This window comes from Nycticebus coucang, chromosome X, assembly GCF_027406575.1.
Source record: "Nycticebus coucang isolate mNycCou1 chromosome X, mNycCou1.pri, whole genome shotgun sequence".
Taxonomy (NCBI): Eukaryota; Metazoa; Chordata; class Mammalia; order Primates; family Lorisidae; genus Nycticebus; species Nycticebus coucang.
In genome coordinates this window covers 18,961,158-18,979,695 of record NC_069804.1, presented here as the reverse complement: position 1 = coordinate 18,979,695, position 18,538 = coordinate 18,961,158, and the positions used below count along the sequence as shown (strand labels likewise).

The window sequence follows — 18,538 nt, the reverse complement described above, 5'->3', positions numbered from 1 at the left end:
TTTCCTGCTCTCATCTATTCTGCCTCTCTAACCATTTCTCTTTTGGTCTCTTTAGCTTGACCATTTCTTTTCTGCCTGTTTTTCTTTTTTCATAACTACAAAAATTTTCAAATGTAAATTCTCAGAAATAAAATAAGATAATGAACACATGTACCCACCATCCAAATTTAACAGTTATCAAGATTTTGCCATATTTTCTTTGTTCCTTTTATTTTTTTCTTCTTTACTGAAGTATCTTAAGCATTCCAGACATGTCATTTCTCACCTACATTATTCAGTTTGCCTTGCTAAAAATATGGATGTTTTCTTACATAACCACATCTAACAAAACTAGTAATAATGTTTAGGTATCATCTAATTCCAATCCTTAACCAAATTTTTTAGGTTGTCTCCAAAACTTTGTGTTTCTTAAGCTTCTGTTAATCTAGAACAGTCTACCTCTGTTTTTCCCCTACTATTTACTCATAGAAAACAAGTTATTTGTTGTCTAGAATTCTGCTATCTAGTCGAAAGGTGAGACCACCTCTTAGTATCTGGAGGGAAGGAGCATAAAGCTGATTTTTTCACTTACCACGGCAAAGGAGAACAATACAGGTTCGGCAGTCTTTCTAAGCAGAGTAGACCACTAATCTTGCACAGGATTTTAGAAAAGGGTAGAGTTTGAGAATTGGCAGATTTTCAGGTCCATAAGTGAGGTTGACATCATCCGTAAGAATGTGATTATTTGGGTGGAACTGTTGTTGATCATTTGGCTCTCACATGTGTTTGTTAGAGTGAGTCCATTCCTGTTTGGTTAATTTTCAGAGACAAATAACAGTTACTGATTGGTTGATTTGCAATTGTGTTCACCAGGCAAGTTGTCATTGACTAGTTGAATGGATCTAAAACCCAGTGAAAGGATTTAAAACCAATTCTGGTGGTTCTCTTGTTACCATAGTTACATAACAATCTTTTATGGAGTATGGAAACTTTTTTATTCTCCTTGTGTTATTAACTTGCTCCCCTGTTCTGTTTTTGGTTAAACTTTTTTGGCAAGATTATTTTGTACCTTATACTGTGCATTCCCTAATACATTATACCAGGAGGCTTACAATACCTTGTTGCCCCCACTTTAAGTGGTAATTTTCCATGGTTGCCCCTGATTCCTCCATTATACAGTTCCCTGTCAGGCTTTTATCTAATTGGTTCATCCATTGATAATCATTACTTGATAAAACTATTCTGTAAGGAATTCAAAAATGGTGACTTTCTGTTACTATTATTCTACTACCCTTGAAGTTACCTTCTTGAAAATAAATCTGGTATTGTTAGTCTACTGTTTGAAGACCTGTGCTACATCCCTATTACTCAATACAGCAGTGTATCCCCAGTTTTGGTCAACAGAATCCTGATTGTACAGAATGTTAATAGGTATTCTCTGAAAAAGAGGTGCTAGAAACAAATGTTTAGAAAATACTGACTTCTTTACTCTAGATTTCTCAGCCGTTTTTTTTGTTTGTTTGTTTGTTTTTTTGGCCAGGGCTGGGTTTGAACCCACCACCTCTGGCATATGGGACCGGCGCCCTACCCCTCTGAGCCACAGGCGCTGCCCTTCTTAGCCGTTTTTATGCAGTATTTTTATTCTATGTTTCCAACAAGATAGATAGCATTCTACAAACTCATTGAACCATGAAATATTTTTTATTGTTGTTACTAAGTATCTAGAGGGATTAATGTTACTCAGTAAAATTTGAAGGAGCACTAGCCAAATAATTTAGCCTTTTAGATAGCATTTCAAGGCCTTTCTCAATTTCATGTTAAATTATGTATTTCCTACTGTTCTTTTAGCACTCTTTGCATATATCCTTCTGAATTTGTCTCCTACTGTACTGGGGTTATCTATGTCCATCTTCCCCACTGACCGTGGTAAGCTATCTTTATCTCTGTATCCTCAGCACTAAACAGTGTCTGGCACATAGGAGTTCAGTAACAATTCACTAAATAATAAATGGATCTATTTCTGAAGTAGGAATTTCTCTGCTAGCCCTTTCCTCAGCTCTATTATTATTTTCAAATTTATGGGATCATTAGTTTCTTTAATTTCTAGGTTTGGAAAAAGAATAGAATTATATATTAGATCTGAAACAGACCTTCAAGCCCATCTAGGCCAGTGGTTTTCATACTGTATGCCATGGAGTCCTTGATATCTCACAAACCTCTTTCCCACCAGTTCCCCTTCCCTATAGCAGGTGTTAAAGGGAATAGAAAAGAAAAAGTGGCAAATGAACCACATGTTTTCTTAACAGTTTTAAATGTTGAGTTTTGTTAAATTCCGTTTGAAAAAGGGTTCCAAGGTTATAGGTTGAGAGCCAATCTCCTTGCTTATGAAGAAGTGATAACAGACCCAAAGGGATTGACTTTCCCAAGGTCACAAAGTTCTTAGTAATAGAGCCAGAACTAAGACCAAGATGATCTTACTCTGACAGTAGTACTCTTTGCAAAATTCTGAAAAATGAAAAGATTCATTAGAAGACTATGGACTAAAATTCAATGGTATGTTCACATAAAAACCTGTACATGAATGTTTATAGTAGTTTTGTTCATAATATCCAAAACTGGACACAATCCAGATCTTCTCAACAGATTAATGGATAAGCTGACTATGGCACATCCATACAGGAGCCCCTACATGTTATAAAATGGCATAAAACTAAACACACACACAGATAAGTGCAAGTAAAACAGGAGCCATCTAAATAAGATCAGTAGATTGTCTCAATGTCAGTATCCTTGTTGTGATATTATACTATAGGTTTGTAAGGTGTTACCATTGGGGGAAACTGGGTAAATGGCACAGGGATCTTTCTGTATAACATCTTACAGTTAACTGAATGTAAACCTACAAGTATCCCAAAATAAAAAATTTAACTTAAAAATAAGTTAAAAGTACAGATGCCTCAAAAAAATAAAAATATTATGTGAATTTATTACATAGAGCCAAACTTGGGATGCCACAGTTTTTGAGTCCTGAAGCCCAGAGTCTTTTACGAATGCTTTTCAAACGAAATCCTGCAAACAGACTAGGTAAAAAATTTATTTATTTTATGTGTCTGTTGCTGTTTGGGAGGGTGGATTATTAAATATTCTGACAAGTATTAAAAGCAAAGACTAAATAATGTATAAATTTCCCTTGAAATAAAGTTACTAATCAATTGTTGATAGGTGCAGGACCAGATGGAGTTGAAGAAATTAAAAGACATTCATTTTTCTCAACAATAGACTGGAATGTAAGTATAGAATGAAAATGTGCTTGATATGTATTTTTATAATTAATCCATGTCTAAGTCTTTTTTTTTTTTTTTGCCTCTAGAAATTATATAGAAGAGAAATTCATCCACCTTTTAAACCTGCAACTGGCAGGCCTGAGGATACATTCTATTTTGATCCTGAGTTTACTGCAAAAACTCCCAAAGGTAAGGAGAAAATATGAAAGCCCAAATACATAGCACAATAAATATATGCTTTTACTGTTCAATCAGAAAACCTTTTTCATGGTAACTCTTTATGTTATTCTCAAATCTCCTGAATTTGCTATAGATCAACTTTGTATTTCCCTCCCAACTAGAAGGAATAATATTGCTAGGTTATGACTTAGGGCTGTAATGTCCCATATAGCCACATGTGGCTAATTACATTTAAATTAATGAAAATTAAAGATTTAGTTTCTTAGTCACAGTAGGCACATTTCAAGTGCTCAATAGTTGTGTGTGGCTAGGGTTGTCATAATAGCACATGTAAAGAAAATTCTCATTCCAAGTTCTTTGGGACAGTGCTAATTTCAAATATTAACCCAGTAATTTATGAACTTATTATAGTGTTCAAATGACTTAGCTATTTTCTAGGCTCTGAGGGACTAGGATCTTAGAGTTGTGGTGGCAATAAGTGATCAGGACAGATCTGATATAGTGACTTACTAAAGTATCCTAGATAGCAACAGGTATATACTGAGGACCTGAGAAGTACAATTCCATAATAAGGGAGAAAGATTGTAATGTCAACAATTATTCCTTAATTACCTTTCAAAAGAATTTTCTTGGTAATTTCTTGTTTTTTTCAGATTCACCTGGCATTCCACCTAGTGCTAACGCACATCAGCTTTTTCGGGGGTTTAGTTTTGTTGCTATTACCTCAGATGATGAAAGCCAAGCTATGCAGACAGTTGGTGTACATTCAATTGTTCAGGTAAGTGAATGTCTAGATAAGTTTTAATTTGAAATGTTTTAAAATACAGTTGTTGTGTGAGGGAATTAGATTAGAATTTTTCTGCTGATTCAGAGCAAGCAGTTTAAAAATACATTTTATATCATTAATGTTACTCTTAGAAATTTCTTCCACCTGTCATTGGAAAAAATTATAAAAACCCAAATCCTGGATTACCTTTGTGACTTGAAAATAAAATTCTAAGAGAGTTGAGACAAACATCACTGTCTTGTCTCTCTCCTGTGCCTCAAAATGTTTATCATGTTAGTTTGTTTCCTCTCCTGCCCTCTCAGGTCAACTATGATGAATTGAGGTTTCCTAGTCCCTTGATGCCTTACAACCTCTGTAAAGGGTCATAAAGGGTCAGATAATAAATTTTGAGGCTTTATGAGCTATATGATCTCTGTCATAGTTACTAACTCTGCTGTTGTAGCACAAAAACAGCTATAGATACTACATAAATAAATGAGCATATGTGTGTCCCAGTAATACTTTGTTTACAAAAAAAGATTTGGCTCACAGGCCGTAGCATGGCAACCTCTGCTTTAGAAAGATATAAGAAATTAAAATGGGCTTGGCACCTGTAGCTCAAGCGGCTAAGGCACCAGCCACATACACCAGAGCTGGCGGATTCAAATCCAGCCCAGGCCTGCCAAAGAACAATGACAACTACAACCAAAAAATATCCAGGCATTGTGGTGGAAGCCTGTAGTCCCAGCTACTTGGGAGGCCAAGGCAAGAGAATTGCTTAAGCTCAAGAGTTCGAGGTTGCTGTGAGCTGTGATGCCATGGCACTCCACCCAGGGCGACAGCTTGAGGCTCTGTCTCAAAAAAAAAAAAAGAAAATAAAAGAAATAAAAATGAACTCAATTCTTCTTAAGTTTTCCAAGTTTCATGTTCTTGTTCTTCTGGAGCCTCTTTTGTCATTCGGAAGAAATGGTTATGGGTACTGCTTTAGGGTGCCCCCTATTGCCTTATCCCATCTGTTCATCAGAATTGGAGAAAAAGTAGGTAAAAAGACCATAAAAGAAGCAGGATTCTGTGGAACTGTGGGCATGTGCTTATAACAGGAGACTGGACTAGTAAATATTGTTAGAAGAACACAAGTAGCAGAAATCATTAGATTTCTTTGTTCTTACACTAATATTATAGAAAGATAAATTTAATTCCTGTTTGTGGAGGAAACTACATGTATCTTTTGAAGCATTGAATTATTTTAGGGTAGCAATTGTGCTTGAATTTGCTTGATGATTAAGTTGCTTTTGCTCTAATTTTTTTTTTTTTGTGAATCAGGCATCTTGCTTTCTACTTTCTAGAAAACTAGTTAAAACTGATTTTTTAAAACAACGTTCATGTTGAAAAAGACTGTCCCTTTTACTATGCAAGTACATGGATATCTGGCAAGATTTTTAATTATAAATTCTGTACTTAACATAAAAACCACAAACTTGATGTTCTAGAGAATGCAAGTTTTAAACTATACAAAGCTCATAGGCATGGAGGTCCCATGTCATTATAACCAGGGGTAGCACAGCTTACCCCAGCCTATTTATAGAACCAGTAATTTGCTGTTCATTATCTACCATATGTTCTTAGTTCGTAACCCATGAACAGCTTTTTTAGCAGAAGTTGTGTAAAGCTACAACTTGAGGGTGAAGAAAGAAGGGGAATGGCTACTGAAAGTCCAAAATGATAACAGATAATGCTTGCAAAATGTACACGTTTTTATTTAAACCTCACCATTACTCTCTGAGACAACACAAACTCAGAGTTACATGGCTTATAAGTAGTAAGGAGTGCATCTGAGATAAGAATCCAGATGTTCTAATTCTAAATCTTCCTAAATCTTTTCCTTCTATACCAGAGTATTCAAATTTTGCCTCATTTTGCAAAGGTGTTTCAAAAACCTTTAGCCTTTTGGGGAGTGGAATGGGACTAAATCACAAAGTTACGGGTTTTTTATCAAATAGCTCTACTTTTTCTGTTGTACATATTCAGTTTTTCTTTTTAAGATAAGCTTTTTTGAAAGGCATATTTCTTATTATACATTTTATTGTAAACACTTAAATATGAAATGCACTCATGGAAGAATAGGTGCTATATTCATTTTATTCTTACTCATGTTCATTTATATTTATAGTTGCCATCAATAATACATGCTGGGTAACATAGTCCCATATTATGAAATGCACTAAAAGCATTACAGAACTCTTCTTCAGTTTGTAATTTTGTTTGTAGCAGTTGCACAGGAACAGTATTCAGTTTACTGACGGATATGAAGTAAAAGAAGACATTGGAGTTGGTTCCTATTCTGTTTGCAAGAGATGTATACATAAAGCCACAAACATGGAGTTTGCAGTGAAGGTAAATAGTTTTAACTTATTACCCTCACACATTTGAAAATCAACAGATAACTTTTATTTCCCCCAAAACTTAACTACTAATAACCTGTTGTTGACCAGAAACCTTACCAATAACATACGTAATCAATCAGTTAACACATTTTATGTTTTATGTATTAATACTGTATTCTTACAATAAAGTAAGCTACAGAAAAAAATGTTAAGAAAATCATAAGGAAGGGAAAATATATTTACTGTTCATTAAGTGGAAATGAATCATCATAAAGGTCTTCATTCTCATCTTCACGTTGAGCAGTCAGTGGAGGAGCAGGAAGAGGAAGGGATTGGTCTTGTTTTCTCCTAGATGGCAGAAGTGGAAGAAAGTCCATATATAAGAGGACTTGTGTAGTTCAAACCCATGTCTTTCAAGGATCAGCTATAAATCCATTTCAGAAGATTGAGCTCATACTGAGAGCTATAACCTCTTTCCTAGGTTACTAAAGTGTTTGGGTATTTATTGCAAGACATTAATTGCTTAAGTTGTTTTGAAATTGAATATATAAAGGCCACCAAATTTGTTCTAGACCACCTTTTGAAGGAATTAAAAGAAGAATTTGTCTTTTTATATACTATTACTTTAATAGATTAAAATATTTAAGAGACATATTTCACAAAGCAGTTGACATAAAAGTGTCAGAAAGTTACATTAGTATTTTAAAGGGCCTTACTATAATAATTAAACTTAATTCTAGCCAAGTAAAATTCTTGGTATGGTTTTCGGTGTAGTTTTCTGCCTAGTTTAAAAATAAACATGTTCTACTTAACTGGTAATTAATTCTTAGAAGTAGCTTACAACTAAGGGGATATTCCATTGAAGCATTTTATTAAAGGAAGTCAGATGCTAGTGGTGGTGTTATAGATACATCTAGCTCTTAATTATCTCTATTGAGGAAGGGTTAGAAGTTGACTGAGTTCCCAAATGTAAGACATTGAGTGATGGAAAAAAAGATCTGTTAACTGTGTTCTTGATGTCTTTTCTTGACGCTTTTCAGTTTTTAGTAAGTCCTAAACTTACTACAGACTTACATTAGAGAGACCTGGTGGGACTGTGACTCATGGATTAGAAGTTAGAGCCTTGACATCTGTATCAAAACTGGCTCTCTGATTAAACAGTCTGGCCAGGTAGTTGACTGAAACTGATTTATAACTGGCTTGTTTCCACAGTATTTACATAAGGTAATACCTAAGATCTGTAGGTGTAAATAATTAAGGTTTATAACTCTGTAGTTTGAGATTTTATGATAAATGTCTGCCTTTTAGATTATTGATAAAAGCAAGAGAGACCCAACAGAAGAAATTGAAATTCTACTTCGTTATGGACAGCATCCAAACATTATTACTCTAAAGGATGTAAGTAGATTCTTTAACATGGATCATTTGAATCAGTTGTCTAACTTAACATTTGAAATTCTGTATTTTCAAATATATAGTAGGCTTGGTGCCTGTGGCTCAAGCAGCTAGGCACCAGCCACATACACCTGAGCTGGCAGGTTTGAATCCAGCCTGGGCCCGCCAAACAATGACTGCAACCAAAAAATAGCCAGGCGTTGTGGCAGGCACCTGTAGTCCCAGCTACTTGGGAGGTGGAGGCAGAAGAATCGCTTGAGCCCAGGAGTTGAGGTTGCTGTGAACTGCGATGCCACGGCACTCTACCCAGGGTGACAGCTTGAGGCTCTGTCTCGGGGGGAGGGGGAAATATATATATATAGTATACAATATAGTAAGTTTGAAAGGTATATTTGAGGGTGGCGCCTGTGGCTCAGTGGGTAGGGTGCCAGCCCCATGTACCAAGGGTGGCAGGTTCGAGCCTGGCCCTGGCCAAACTTCTATGAAGAATGGCTGGGCATTGTGGTGGGCGCCTGTGGTCCCAGCTGCCTGGGAGGCTGTAGCAGGAGAATCACTAAGCCCAGGAGTTTGAGGTTGTTGTGAGCTGTGACGCCACTGTACTCTACCAAGGGTGACATAGTGAGACTCTGTGTCAAAAACAAAAAAGGTATATTTGAGGGCAATGTATACAGCATAATTCCATTTATCAAAAAAAAGTTTGTATTAATTTTTCTACTGCTTTAAGAAGAAAAGTATTTTTGACATTATTACTTTTAGTATCTGCATTTACTTGAACATTTACTCAAATGTTTAATATGAATACTACTTTTAATTAATATTCAGGATTGACTAATCTCACTCTCCACTGACTCCTCAAACTGTCTTCCACCTTACTGCCAGATCTAATGCCCATTTCTCCATGTAACTTTCCTCTTACAATTCATACTACCCAGCCCCTTAAGCTCCTGCCTTGCTCCATAGTCATTTTCTTACTTCTTCACACATACTTCCTCGCACACCTTATGCCCCATTCCCTGATATGCACAATTTTTGAACATGCCTCATTTTCTCATGCTGCTCTTTAAATGATTGTTCCTTTGGTTGTGAACAACATTTCCCTTTTTCTTTGCCTGACTACCACACATTTAAGATTTTGCTACAGTACTTTTTCCAAGAAGCTAGCCCTGCCTTGCCCATCACCACCCCCTGGATAAGTGAGGTATCCTTTCCCTGAGCTGTCATGATACCCTGCTACCTGTGTCTCTCAATATTTTTATTATAGCAGAGTATTCACAAAGGGTATGAACTCCCCGAGTACTGTTTGTTAAGTCCTCTCTTGCTGATGGTGTTCACATAAACTCAAAGGCCATATCTGGGTGTTGTCAAAACTCTAGTTTCCTAGATTAATTTATCACTGCTCATCATTAGATGGAGAATGTTAACTTAGTTGCATTAAAATGTGAAATGGGCTCAGCACCTGTAGCTCAGCGGTTAGGGCACCAGCCACATTCACTGGAGCTGACAGGTTCGATCCCGGTCCGGGCCTACCAAACAACAATGACAGCTACAACAACAAGCAAAAAATAGCTGGGCGTTGTGGCAGATCCCTGTAGTCCCAACTACTTGGGAGGCTGAGGCAAGAGAATCGCTAAAGCCCAATAGTTTTAAGTTGCTGTGAGCTGTGATGCCATATCACTCTACTGAGGGTGACATAAAGTATTTTCTACACTTCCTCTTAAATTTTCTTGGTTAGATTCTTGGAGATTATATTAAAGAGTCACTTAAATCATTTCACGTTTTATTTTATTTATTTATTTTTTTGAGACAGATCCTCAAGTTATTGCCCTGGGTAGAGTGCCGTGGCGTCACAGCTCACAGCAACCTCCAACTCTTGGGCTTAAGTGATTCTCCTGCCTCAGCCTCCCGAGTAGCTGGGACTACAGGTGCCCGCCACAACGCCTGGCTATTTTTTAGTTATAGTTGTCATTGTTTGGCAGGCCAGGGCCGGATTCGAACTTGCCAGCTCTGGTGTATGTGGCTGGTGCCTTAGCCGATTGAGCTACAGGTGCTGAGCCATATTTTATTTATTTTATTTTTTTGAGACAAAGTCTCACTATGTTGCCCTCAGTAGAGTGCAACAGGCACACCCTATCACCCGGCTATTTTTTGGTTACAGTTGTCATTGTTCTTTAGCAGGCCCAGGCTGAGCTCAAACCCGCCAGCCTTGGTATATATGACCGGTGCCCTACTCAGTGAGCTACGGGTGCAGAGCCTAGAAAATAATTTCTATGAGCCATCCTTGCCTTGGAAACTCCCTAAACTGTCATTTTTTTTTACATCTTAATTCCTTCCTTCACTTCAAATTCCGAAGTCTCTAAAATTTTCCTGACTTTTTATTTTATTATTAAATCATAGCTGTGTACATTAATGCAATCATGGGGCACCGTGCACTGGTTTTATATAAAATTTGAAATATTTTCATCAAATTGGTTAACAATTTTCCTGACTTTTATTATAGCATCCCCAGCACTTCTTTACTCTTATTTATGTATGTTTCTTCCTATTGTAGTAAAAAAAAAAAAAAATTAAGGATAGGTACCTTGTTTTCTCTGTATTTGGACACCCAGCACATACCTGTACAGTACTTGCTACCTCTTATGGAGCTAAATAAAGATTTTCAATAACTCTATGATGAGGGGAAAATAAAAAGTATTGAAGTTCAATCGAGTTTATTGCAGTTAGAGATTGCCCAGAATACAAATCCAAAATCCCAGTGAGCTTCTATTTCTATATTAGGAATTCATTGGTATTCTTCCACGTGTTTGATAGGATTTCCCTTTGCTCCTTAATCTTCCTACTTAACTGTTGGCTACTACTTGTATTTCAATTTAATCAAAACCAGAATAATTCATTCATTCTGTGCTTATAAAAAGAACAAAAGTTCCTGGGCGGCGCCGGTGGCTCAAAGGAGTAGGGCACCGGCCCCATATGCCGGAGATGGCAGGTTCAAACCCAGCCCAAAAAAAGAACAGAAGTTCAGCCATGGTAGAAATTCCCGGAAAAATCACAGGAGAATACCTTTGTACCAGTCCCTGCCTTCATCAGTAGATTAAAAATTAAAAAGAGGAATGAATCCTAAGAGCAAAAGTTAAGTGCCCCTTCATATGCAGTGACTTTGATTGCTCTGAATTAAGTTTCACAGAAAATAAATTACTGGATATTTTTCTGATATTCAATTTCATCAATTCCTATTTAATTATTCTTACATGCATAAAATTAAAAATTGTATATCCTCCATTGGTTGTGACAAGTAAAATTTTTCATGAAAAGAAAATATATTTTCTTTTTAATATGCTAAGCTTTGTTATGGCATGTATAAAGCTTTAAATAATTTTTTAAATTTTGATGTTGAATTTTATAGGTATATGATGATGGAAAATATGTGTATGTAGTAACAGAACTTATGAAAGGGGGTGAATTGCTGGATAAAATTTTGAGACAGAAATTTTTCTCTGAACGAGAGGCCAGTGCTGTCCTGTTCACTATAACCAAAACTGTTGAATATCTTCATGCACAAGGGGTAAGTCATTCTAATTTTTAATATCTGTGTATACACACACCTGTTTTCTTTTTCTTTCTCGATGTTTAAGCTACAATTACAAAAGTAGAAGTGACTTTTTAGTGCTCCAGTGGCACAATTGGTTAGCATGTGGTACTGACAGAAGTACCTTTTTGCATGTTATGGAGAATAATTACTGTTAGCTTGATTATCCTACTGGTCCTCCTCTACATAACTTCTCCCATTGAGTTTAAAGTGCTATCTTGAAATTCTTCACTCAGGCTTTCCAAGAAAAAGTATATGAGATATTCTGACCTGGAAAATATAGCATAATTTCTGCTGGGTCACCCTGTACCCTTTAGAAGCAGAATCAGAGAATTCTTTATTCACACTTAAAAGGAACTCCTTAAAATGGGTGAAGCCAAATAGCCACCTGGATTCTGGCTGGTAGATGCTCTCTTCATTTCTTCCTGCATATAGATTTTTAGTAAACAGCAAAATAATAATATTTTTAAAAGAAGGGAAGTCTTAGAGGGAATGCGAGGTATGTAGAAAATGAGAGGGAGGAAAGAAAGGAGAACAGCAGAGGAGTTTTCAAACTCCTTTTTTAAGAGGAGTTTTTTTTAATTCTTTTAATAGATAAATAAAAATTAGATATGTTATAGTATGCAACATGATGTTTTGATATGTATACAAAAGATTGTACCTCAAAATTAGTAAGACTCAGTATTCACTGAAGAATTTATGCAGTTGTCTTCCATATTCTTTTTCCAGTACTTTACCATCAGTAATTAGTACTTAAAATAGTCCAGAAAACTGTTTTAGGAGAAGTAATGGAAAAGTAAAGTTCTGAATGTTAGGAACTGTAACTTGATTCATTGGAATATAGGTTCAGTGTTTGGTTAATGGAAGAAACACTTAAGTCTAAAAAGGAGTGTCAGAGAAGCTTATAATAAAATAAGTATAATAGTCTCTCCTTTTATCTACAATTTCACTTTCTGCAGTTTCAGTTATCAACGGTCAACTGTGGTCTGAAAATATTACAGTATTTTGAGAGCAAGAGCCCACATTCACACAATTTTTATTACAGTGTATTGTTATAATTGTTCTAATTTACTATCAGTCATTGTTGTTCATCTCTTACTGTACCTAATTTATAAATTAAAAAATATGTATGTATAGGAAAAAAACACAGTACGAATAGAGTCTGGTACTATCCTATTTATAGTATAAATAGAGTTCAGGCATTCATTGGGGGTCTTCTGTATTTGGGTAGGTCATTAAGGGGTGAAAATAATATAAAACTTTCTAAAAGGTATCTTTTTGCATTTATGACATCTTCACTTATATATCAAATAGGCAATACTTAAAACAAAGCCCAGATTTGTTTTTTCCTTTTTACTCTAAATCCATGTCTGTTCCATTCTGTCAACTCATATTTGTTGTTGTGTGCCTTGTATATGCTTTTTCTCTACTTAGAATGACTTTCCCGCACTGTTCTCATGGCTTCTTGAATTCTGATCTTCACTCTCAGATGAAATGTAACCGCTTCTAGAGCCTTCCCTGACCACACTGTTTAAATTGACCTTTCTGGTTATCCCTTATCTCTCAACCTATCTGATCTCTGCCTCTCCTACTACTGTGTAAGCTCTTACCATAGGAAGGCCAGGATCTTATGCATCTTGTTCATGACAGTATCTTCAACATCTTATGTAATGCCCTGGCACATGATGGGCACTCAATAAATATTGTTAGATGAGTAGATAACCTGGAGCGAGATGTGATTATTTGCATTTCTCTTTAATCCTATTATTCAAGTGGACCAAGGTAGGAGGGTGAGTACTATTCTTTATTTCTCCTTCTCCTTGCCCCAGGTCTATGTTAGAGAATTATGCTATACATTATCAGCATTTTATAATGTAGGGATAACTTAGGGTCAGCATTCAATCTTCGTTTTAAGTGATTGACAGTTTGTGAATAAAGAACTTTCAGTAATGGAAATGTATTGTTAATGTAACTCTTTAATTTGTATTTCAATTAGGTGGTTCACAGAGACTTGAAACCTAGCAACATTCTTTATGTGGATGAATCTGGTAATCCAGAATCTATTCGAATTTGTGATTTTGGCTTTGCAAAACAGCTGAGAGCAGAAAACGGTCTTCTTATGACTCCTTGTTATACTGCAAATTTTGTTGCACCAGAGGTAATTGTGAGAGTTTACTTGCAGTATTTCAGTATGTTTAAAAACTCATTTGCTGTTTTATGTGATCTTATGAAACATGTTTAGAATCCCTTCTGGACCTTGAAAGGAGCCTGTGTGATTGAGGTACATATTAGTTTTGCTATGTGACACAGGAGTCCCCAGACCAGCAGCCTGGAAATTTGTTAGAAATGCCAAATCTTTGACCCCACCCACTAGATCTATTTCATTAGGACCTTTAGAGTAGGGCTTAGAAATAGGAGTTTTCACAAGCCTTCTAGATGATTTTGATGTCAGTCAAGTTTGAGAACCGCTGACATAGTGGGAAAAGCATGGATTTGGGTTTCTTACCTGCGCTGGAAATCTTGTTTTGCTGTTTATTATCAAAGTGACCTTGGCAAGTTACTCAATCACTACATGCTTCAATTTCACCATCTATAAAATGGGACAGTAACTGATCTCAAAAGGTTGTTGCGTGAATTAAGGACGACAATATATATAGTGCTAAGCCTAGTGTTATAAGTTAAATAAATTTAAAAAATAAAATAAAAACTCATTTGCTATGTTTAATATAAAATACTTAATAATTATTTAATTGAAGACTTATTAATCAAATAATTAGGATAACATGCCAGCCCTTTATTTTCTTTTTTTATTAGGAGTTCTATGAAAATCTAATATTTATTATCTTTCCTTTCACTTGGCTTTTTTTTGTTTTTATTAAATCATAACTGTGTACATTGATGCATTTGTGGGATTCAGTGTACTGATTTGATACACAATGTGAAATGCTTCCATTGAACTAAGTAACACATCCATTACAATTATACTCTTTTCTTAATAGTTTTGAAATGTGCCCTTGCATCATACACATTAGATGAGGTCCCCCCAAATGCCCTTCTTCCTCCTACCTCCTCCTCCCCCTTCTCCTCTTCCCTTCTACTTTCTGAACTATAGTTATGTTTTACCATTTGTATGAATGTGTAGGTGACTATATATTGATTTCATAGTAGTATTGAGTACATTAGACACTATTTTTTTCCATTCTTGAGATACTTTACTAAGAAAGATATGTTCCAACTCCAACCAGGTAAACATAAAAGATGTGACGTCTCCATCTTTTTATGGCTGCATAGTATTCCATGGTGTACATATACCACAATTTGTTAATCCATTCATGGTTGATGGGCACTTGGGCTGTTTCCATGTCTTGGCAATTATGAATTGGGCGGCAATAAACATTCTGCTGCAAATGTCTTTGTTGTAAAATAATTTTTGATCATCTGGGTATATGCCTAGTAGAGGAATTGCAGGGTCAAACGGTAGGTCTACTTTTAGTTCCTTGAGTATTCTCCAAACTTCTTTCCAAGAAGGTCATATTAGCTTTCATTCCCACCAGCAGTATAGAAGTGTTCCCTTCTCTCCACCATCCATGCCAACATCTGTAGTTTTGGGATTTTGTGATGTGGGCTACTCTTACTGGAGTTAGATGATATCTCAAAGTGGTTTTGATTTTCATTTCTCTGATGATTAAAGATGATGAGCATTTTTTCATGTGTTTGTAGGCCATGTGCCTGTCTTCATCAGAGACGTTTCTGTTCAAGTCTCTTACCCACATAGAAACGGGGTTGTTTGTTTTTTCTTATTGATTAATTTGAGTTCTATACGGATTCTAGTTATCAGACCTTTGTCAGAAGCATAACCTGCAAAAATCTTCTCCCATTCTGAAGGTTGTCTGTTTGCTTTACTTACTATGCTCTTGGCTATGCAAAAGCTTTTTAGTTTGATCAGATCCCAGTAATGTATTTTTGGTATTGCTTCAATTGCCCGGGGAGGTCCTCCTCATAAAATATTCTCCCTGGCCAATTTCTTCAAGTGTTTTCCCTGCACTCCCTTTTAGTATTTTTATAGTTTCCTGTCTTAAGTTTAAATCTTTTATCCAGTGAGATTCGATTTTTGTTAATGGTGGGAGATGGGGGTCCAGTTTCAGTCTTCTTCAGGTTGCCAACAGTTCACCCAGCACCATTTGTTAAATAGGGAGTCTTTCTCCCCCTGAATAAGACAATAGTGTGGTAATACTAATTTTTCATTTTTTCTAGGTCTTAAAGCGACAAGGCTATGATGCTGCTTGTGATATATGGAGTCTTGGTGTCCTCCTCTACACAATGCTTACCGGGTGAGTGTCTACCATATGTTGTAAGCATTTATTCATCAATATTTTGCTTAAAGTATCTAGATATTTTTCTTAATCCATATGTTGTTATATCTTTATTTCAATGTTTTCTCATCTATTATATATAATCCTATATTAACTTCTTATTTATATCATTGATTTTTTAATAATGTACCAGTTATTAATGTCTTGAGGTCTTAAATTGATTCCATACCTTTTTTATATTCCTGTTACATCAGAAACATATACTAATTTTTAATATTTTATTCTGTTATGTGTCATATCTTAAAATATTTATCTTATATATTTTCTTTTTGGTAGATTTGAATAAAGCATTACATAAACTAAATCACTCAGAGCACTTTTGGACACTGTGAATAAATATAAAGATTGCCAACTAAATAAGAAATTAACATTAACATTTTAATTTTATTACAAATTAGTTATACTCCATTTGCAAATGGTCCTGATGATACACCGGAGGAAATCTTGGCACGAATAGGTAGTGGAAAATTCTCACTCAGTGGTGGTTACTGGAATTCTGTTTCAGACACAGCAAAGGTAAGTATGGCTTGCACTTACAAGCTTTTGACAAAATAATTTTTCAGAATCCATAGTGAAAATACTATGAGTTAGAAACTTGTGTTTAAAAATTAGTATGTTCTAGGGTGGCACCTGTGGCTCAAAGGGGTAGGCCACTGGCCCCATGTGCTGGAGGTGGCAGGTTCAAACCCAGCCCCGTCCAAAAAAAAAAAAATTAGTATGTTCTGGCTCCGTGCCTGTGGCTCAAGCGGCTAAGGCCCCAGTCACTACACCTGGGCTGGTGGGTTCAAATCCAGCCTGGGCCTGCCAAACAACAATGACGGCTGCAACCAAAAACTAGCTGGGTGTTATGGCAGGCGCCTGTAGTCCCAGCTACTTAGGAGGCAGAGGCAGGAGAATCGCTTGAGCCCAGGAGTTGGAGGTTGCTGTGAGCTGTGACGCCACGGCACTCTACCCGGGGTGACAGCTTGAGGCTCTGTCTCAAAGAAAAAAAAAATTAGTATGTTCAAAGGATGTTACTAAATAACTTAAACTCAAAAATAGACCAATTACTTTCTTTCTTTACCAGATGACATTAGTTTGGCCTTATTATCTATCTGTATCTAAAGCTTTTCTTACTGATAAACATGATGAATAAAAATCGTGATAGTCTTCATGATTAGTCTGTCTACTGTATGCCTCACACTGCACTTTACCTAAATTAGCTCGTGTAGTCCTCCTAACATCCTGTGAAATAGGAGGTAGTAGAAGGAAAAACCAAGGCCCAGAATTTTAGTATGAACTTATCCATGGCAATGTATCAGGTACATATGGGTGGGTTAAACTAAATATCTGATTTCAAAACCCTCGTTCCCTAGAATAATTATACCATGTTCTATTTTTCATTCATGTTATAGAGACAGGTATTTCATCTTTTTCACAATGAACAGTGATACAGTTTTATAGCATCTGCTTGAAATCAGTTTGAAGAGCGCTTCTCACTGGAGTATCTGCCTACCCTTGAATAGCACTGACTTACTTTCCAACTCTGCTCTACTTTCACTTTATTCATATAAAATTCTTTATTATTATTATTATTATTAAATCATAGCCGTGTACATTAATGCGATCATGGGGCACCATACACTGGTTTTATAGACCGTTTGACGCATTTTCATCACACTGGTTAACATAGCCTTCCTGGCATTTTCTTAGTTATTGTGTTAAGACATTTACATTCTACATTTACTAAGTTTCACATATACCCTTGTAAGATGCACCACAGGTGTAATCCCACCAATCGCCTTCCCTCTGCCCACCTCCCCACTCCCTCCCCTTCCTTTCCTCCTTCCCCCTATTCTTAGGTTATAACTGGGTTTTAGCTTTCATGTGAAAGCCATAAATTAGTTTCATAGTAGGGCTGAGTACGTTGGATACTTTTTCTTCCATTCTTGAAATACTTTACTAAGAAGAATATGCTCCAGCTCCATCCATGTAAACATGAAAGAGGTATAAAGTCTCCATCTTTCCTTAAGGCTGCATAATGTTCCATGGTGTACATATACAACAATTTATTAATCCATTCGTGGATCGATGGGCACTTGGGCTTTTTCCATGACTTACCAATTATGAATTGGGCTACAGTAAACATTCTGGTACAAATATCTTTGTTATGGTGTGATTTTTGGTCTTCTGGGTATATGCCTAGTAGAGAAATTATAGGATTGAATGGCATATCTATTTTTAGATCTCAAGTGTTCTCCAAACATCTTTCCAAAAGGAATGTATTAATTTGCATTCCCACCAGCAGTGTAGAAGTGTTCCCTTTTCTCCACATCCACGCCAACATCTCTGGTCTTGGGATTTTGTGATATAGGCTAATCTTACTGGAGTTAGGTGATATCTCAAAGTAGTTTTGATTTGCATTTCTCTGATGATTAAAGATGATGAGCATTTTTTCATAAGTCTTCTTCAGAGAAGTTTCTCTTCAAGTCCCTTGCCCAGCCTGCGATGGGATCACTTGTTCTTTTCTTGCTTACACATTTGAGTTCTCTGTGGATTCTGGTTATTAAACCTTTGTCAGAGACATAACCTGGAAATATCTTCTCCCATTCTGA

The 18,538-nt window shown here is 36.1% G+C and overlaps 1 protein-coding gene across 7 annotated transcripts in view; it reads left to right on the top strand.

The window, feature by feature from the left end:
* The window catches only part of RPS6KA3 (ribosomal protein S6 kinase A3), a 135,453-nt gene that overhangs the window by 97,946 nt on the left and 18,969 nt on the right, over window positions 1-18,538 (top strand). For all 7 annotated transcript variants that reach the window (XM_053579805.1, XM_053579803.1, XM_053579802.1 and 4 more), the window contains 10 exons: window positions 2,975-3,063; window positions 3,202-3,266; window positions 3,350-3,452; window positions 4,097-4,221; window positions 6,478-6,603; window positions 7,902-7,991; window positions 11,389-11,547; window positions 13,568-13,729; window positions 15,826-15,902; window positions 16,343-16,460. In XM_053579805.1, the coding sequence (XP_053435780.1) occupies window positions 2,975-3,063; window positions 3,202-3,266; window positions 3,350-3,452; window positions 4,097-4,221; window positions 6,478-6,603; window positions 7,902-7,991; window positions 11,389-11,547; window positions 13,568-13,729; window positions 15,826-15,902; window positions 16,343-16,460 (1,114 nt within the window). The remainder of the gene's footprint in view (window positions 1-2,974; window positions 3,064-3,201; window positions 3,267-3,349; window positions 3,453-4,096; window positions 4,222-6,477; window positions 6,604-7,901; window positions 7,992-11,388; window positions 11,548-13,567; window positions 13,730-15,825; window positions 15,903-16,342; window positions 16,461-18,538) is intronic.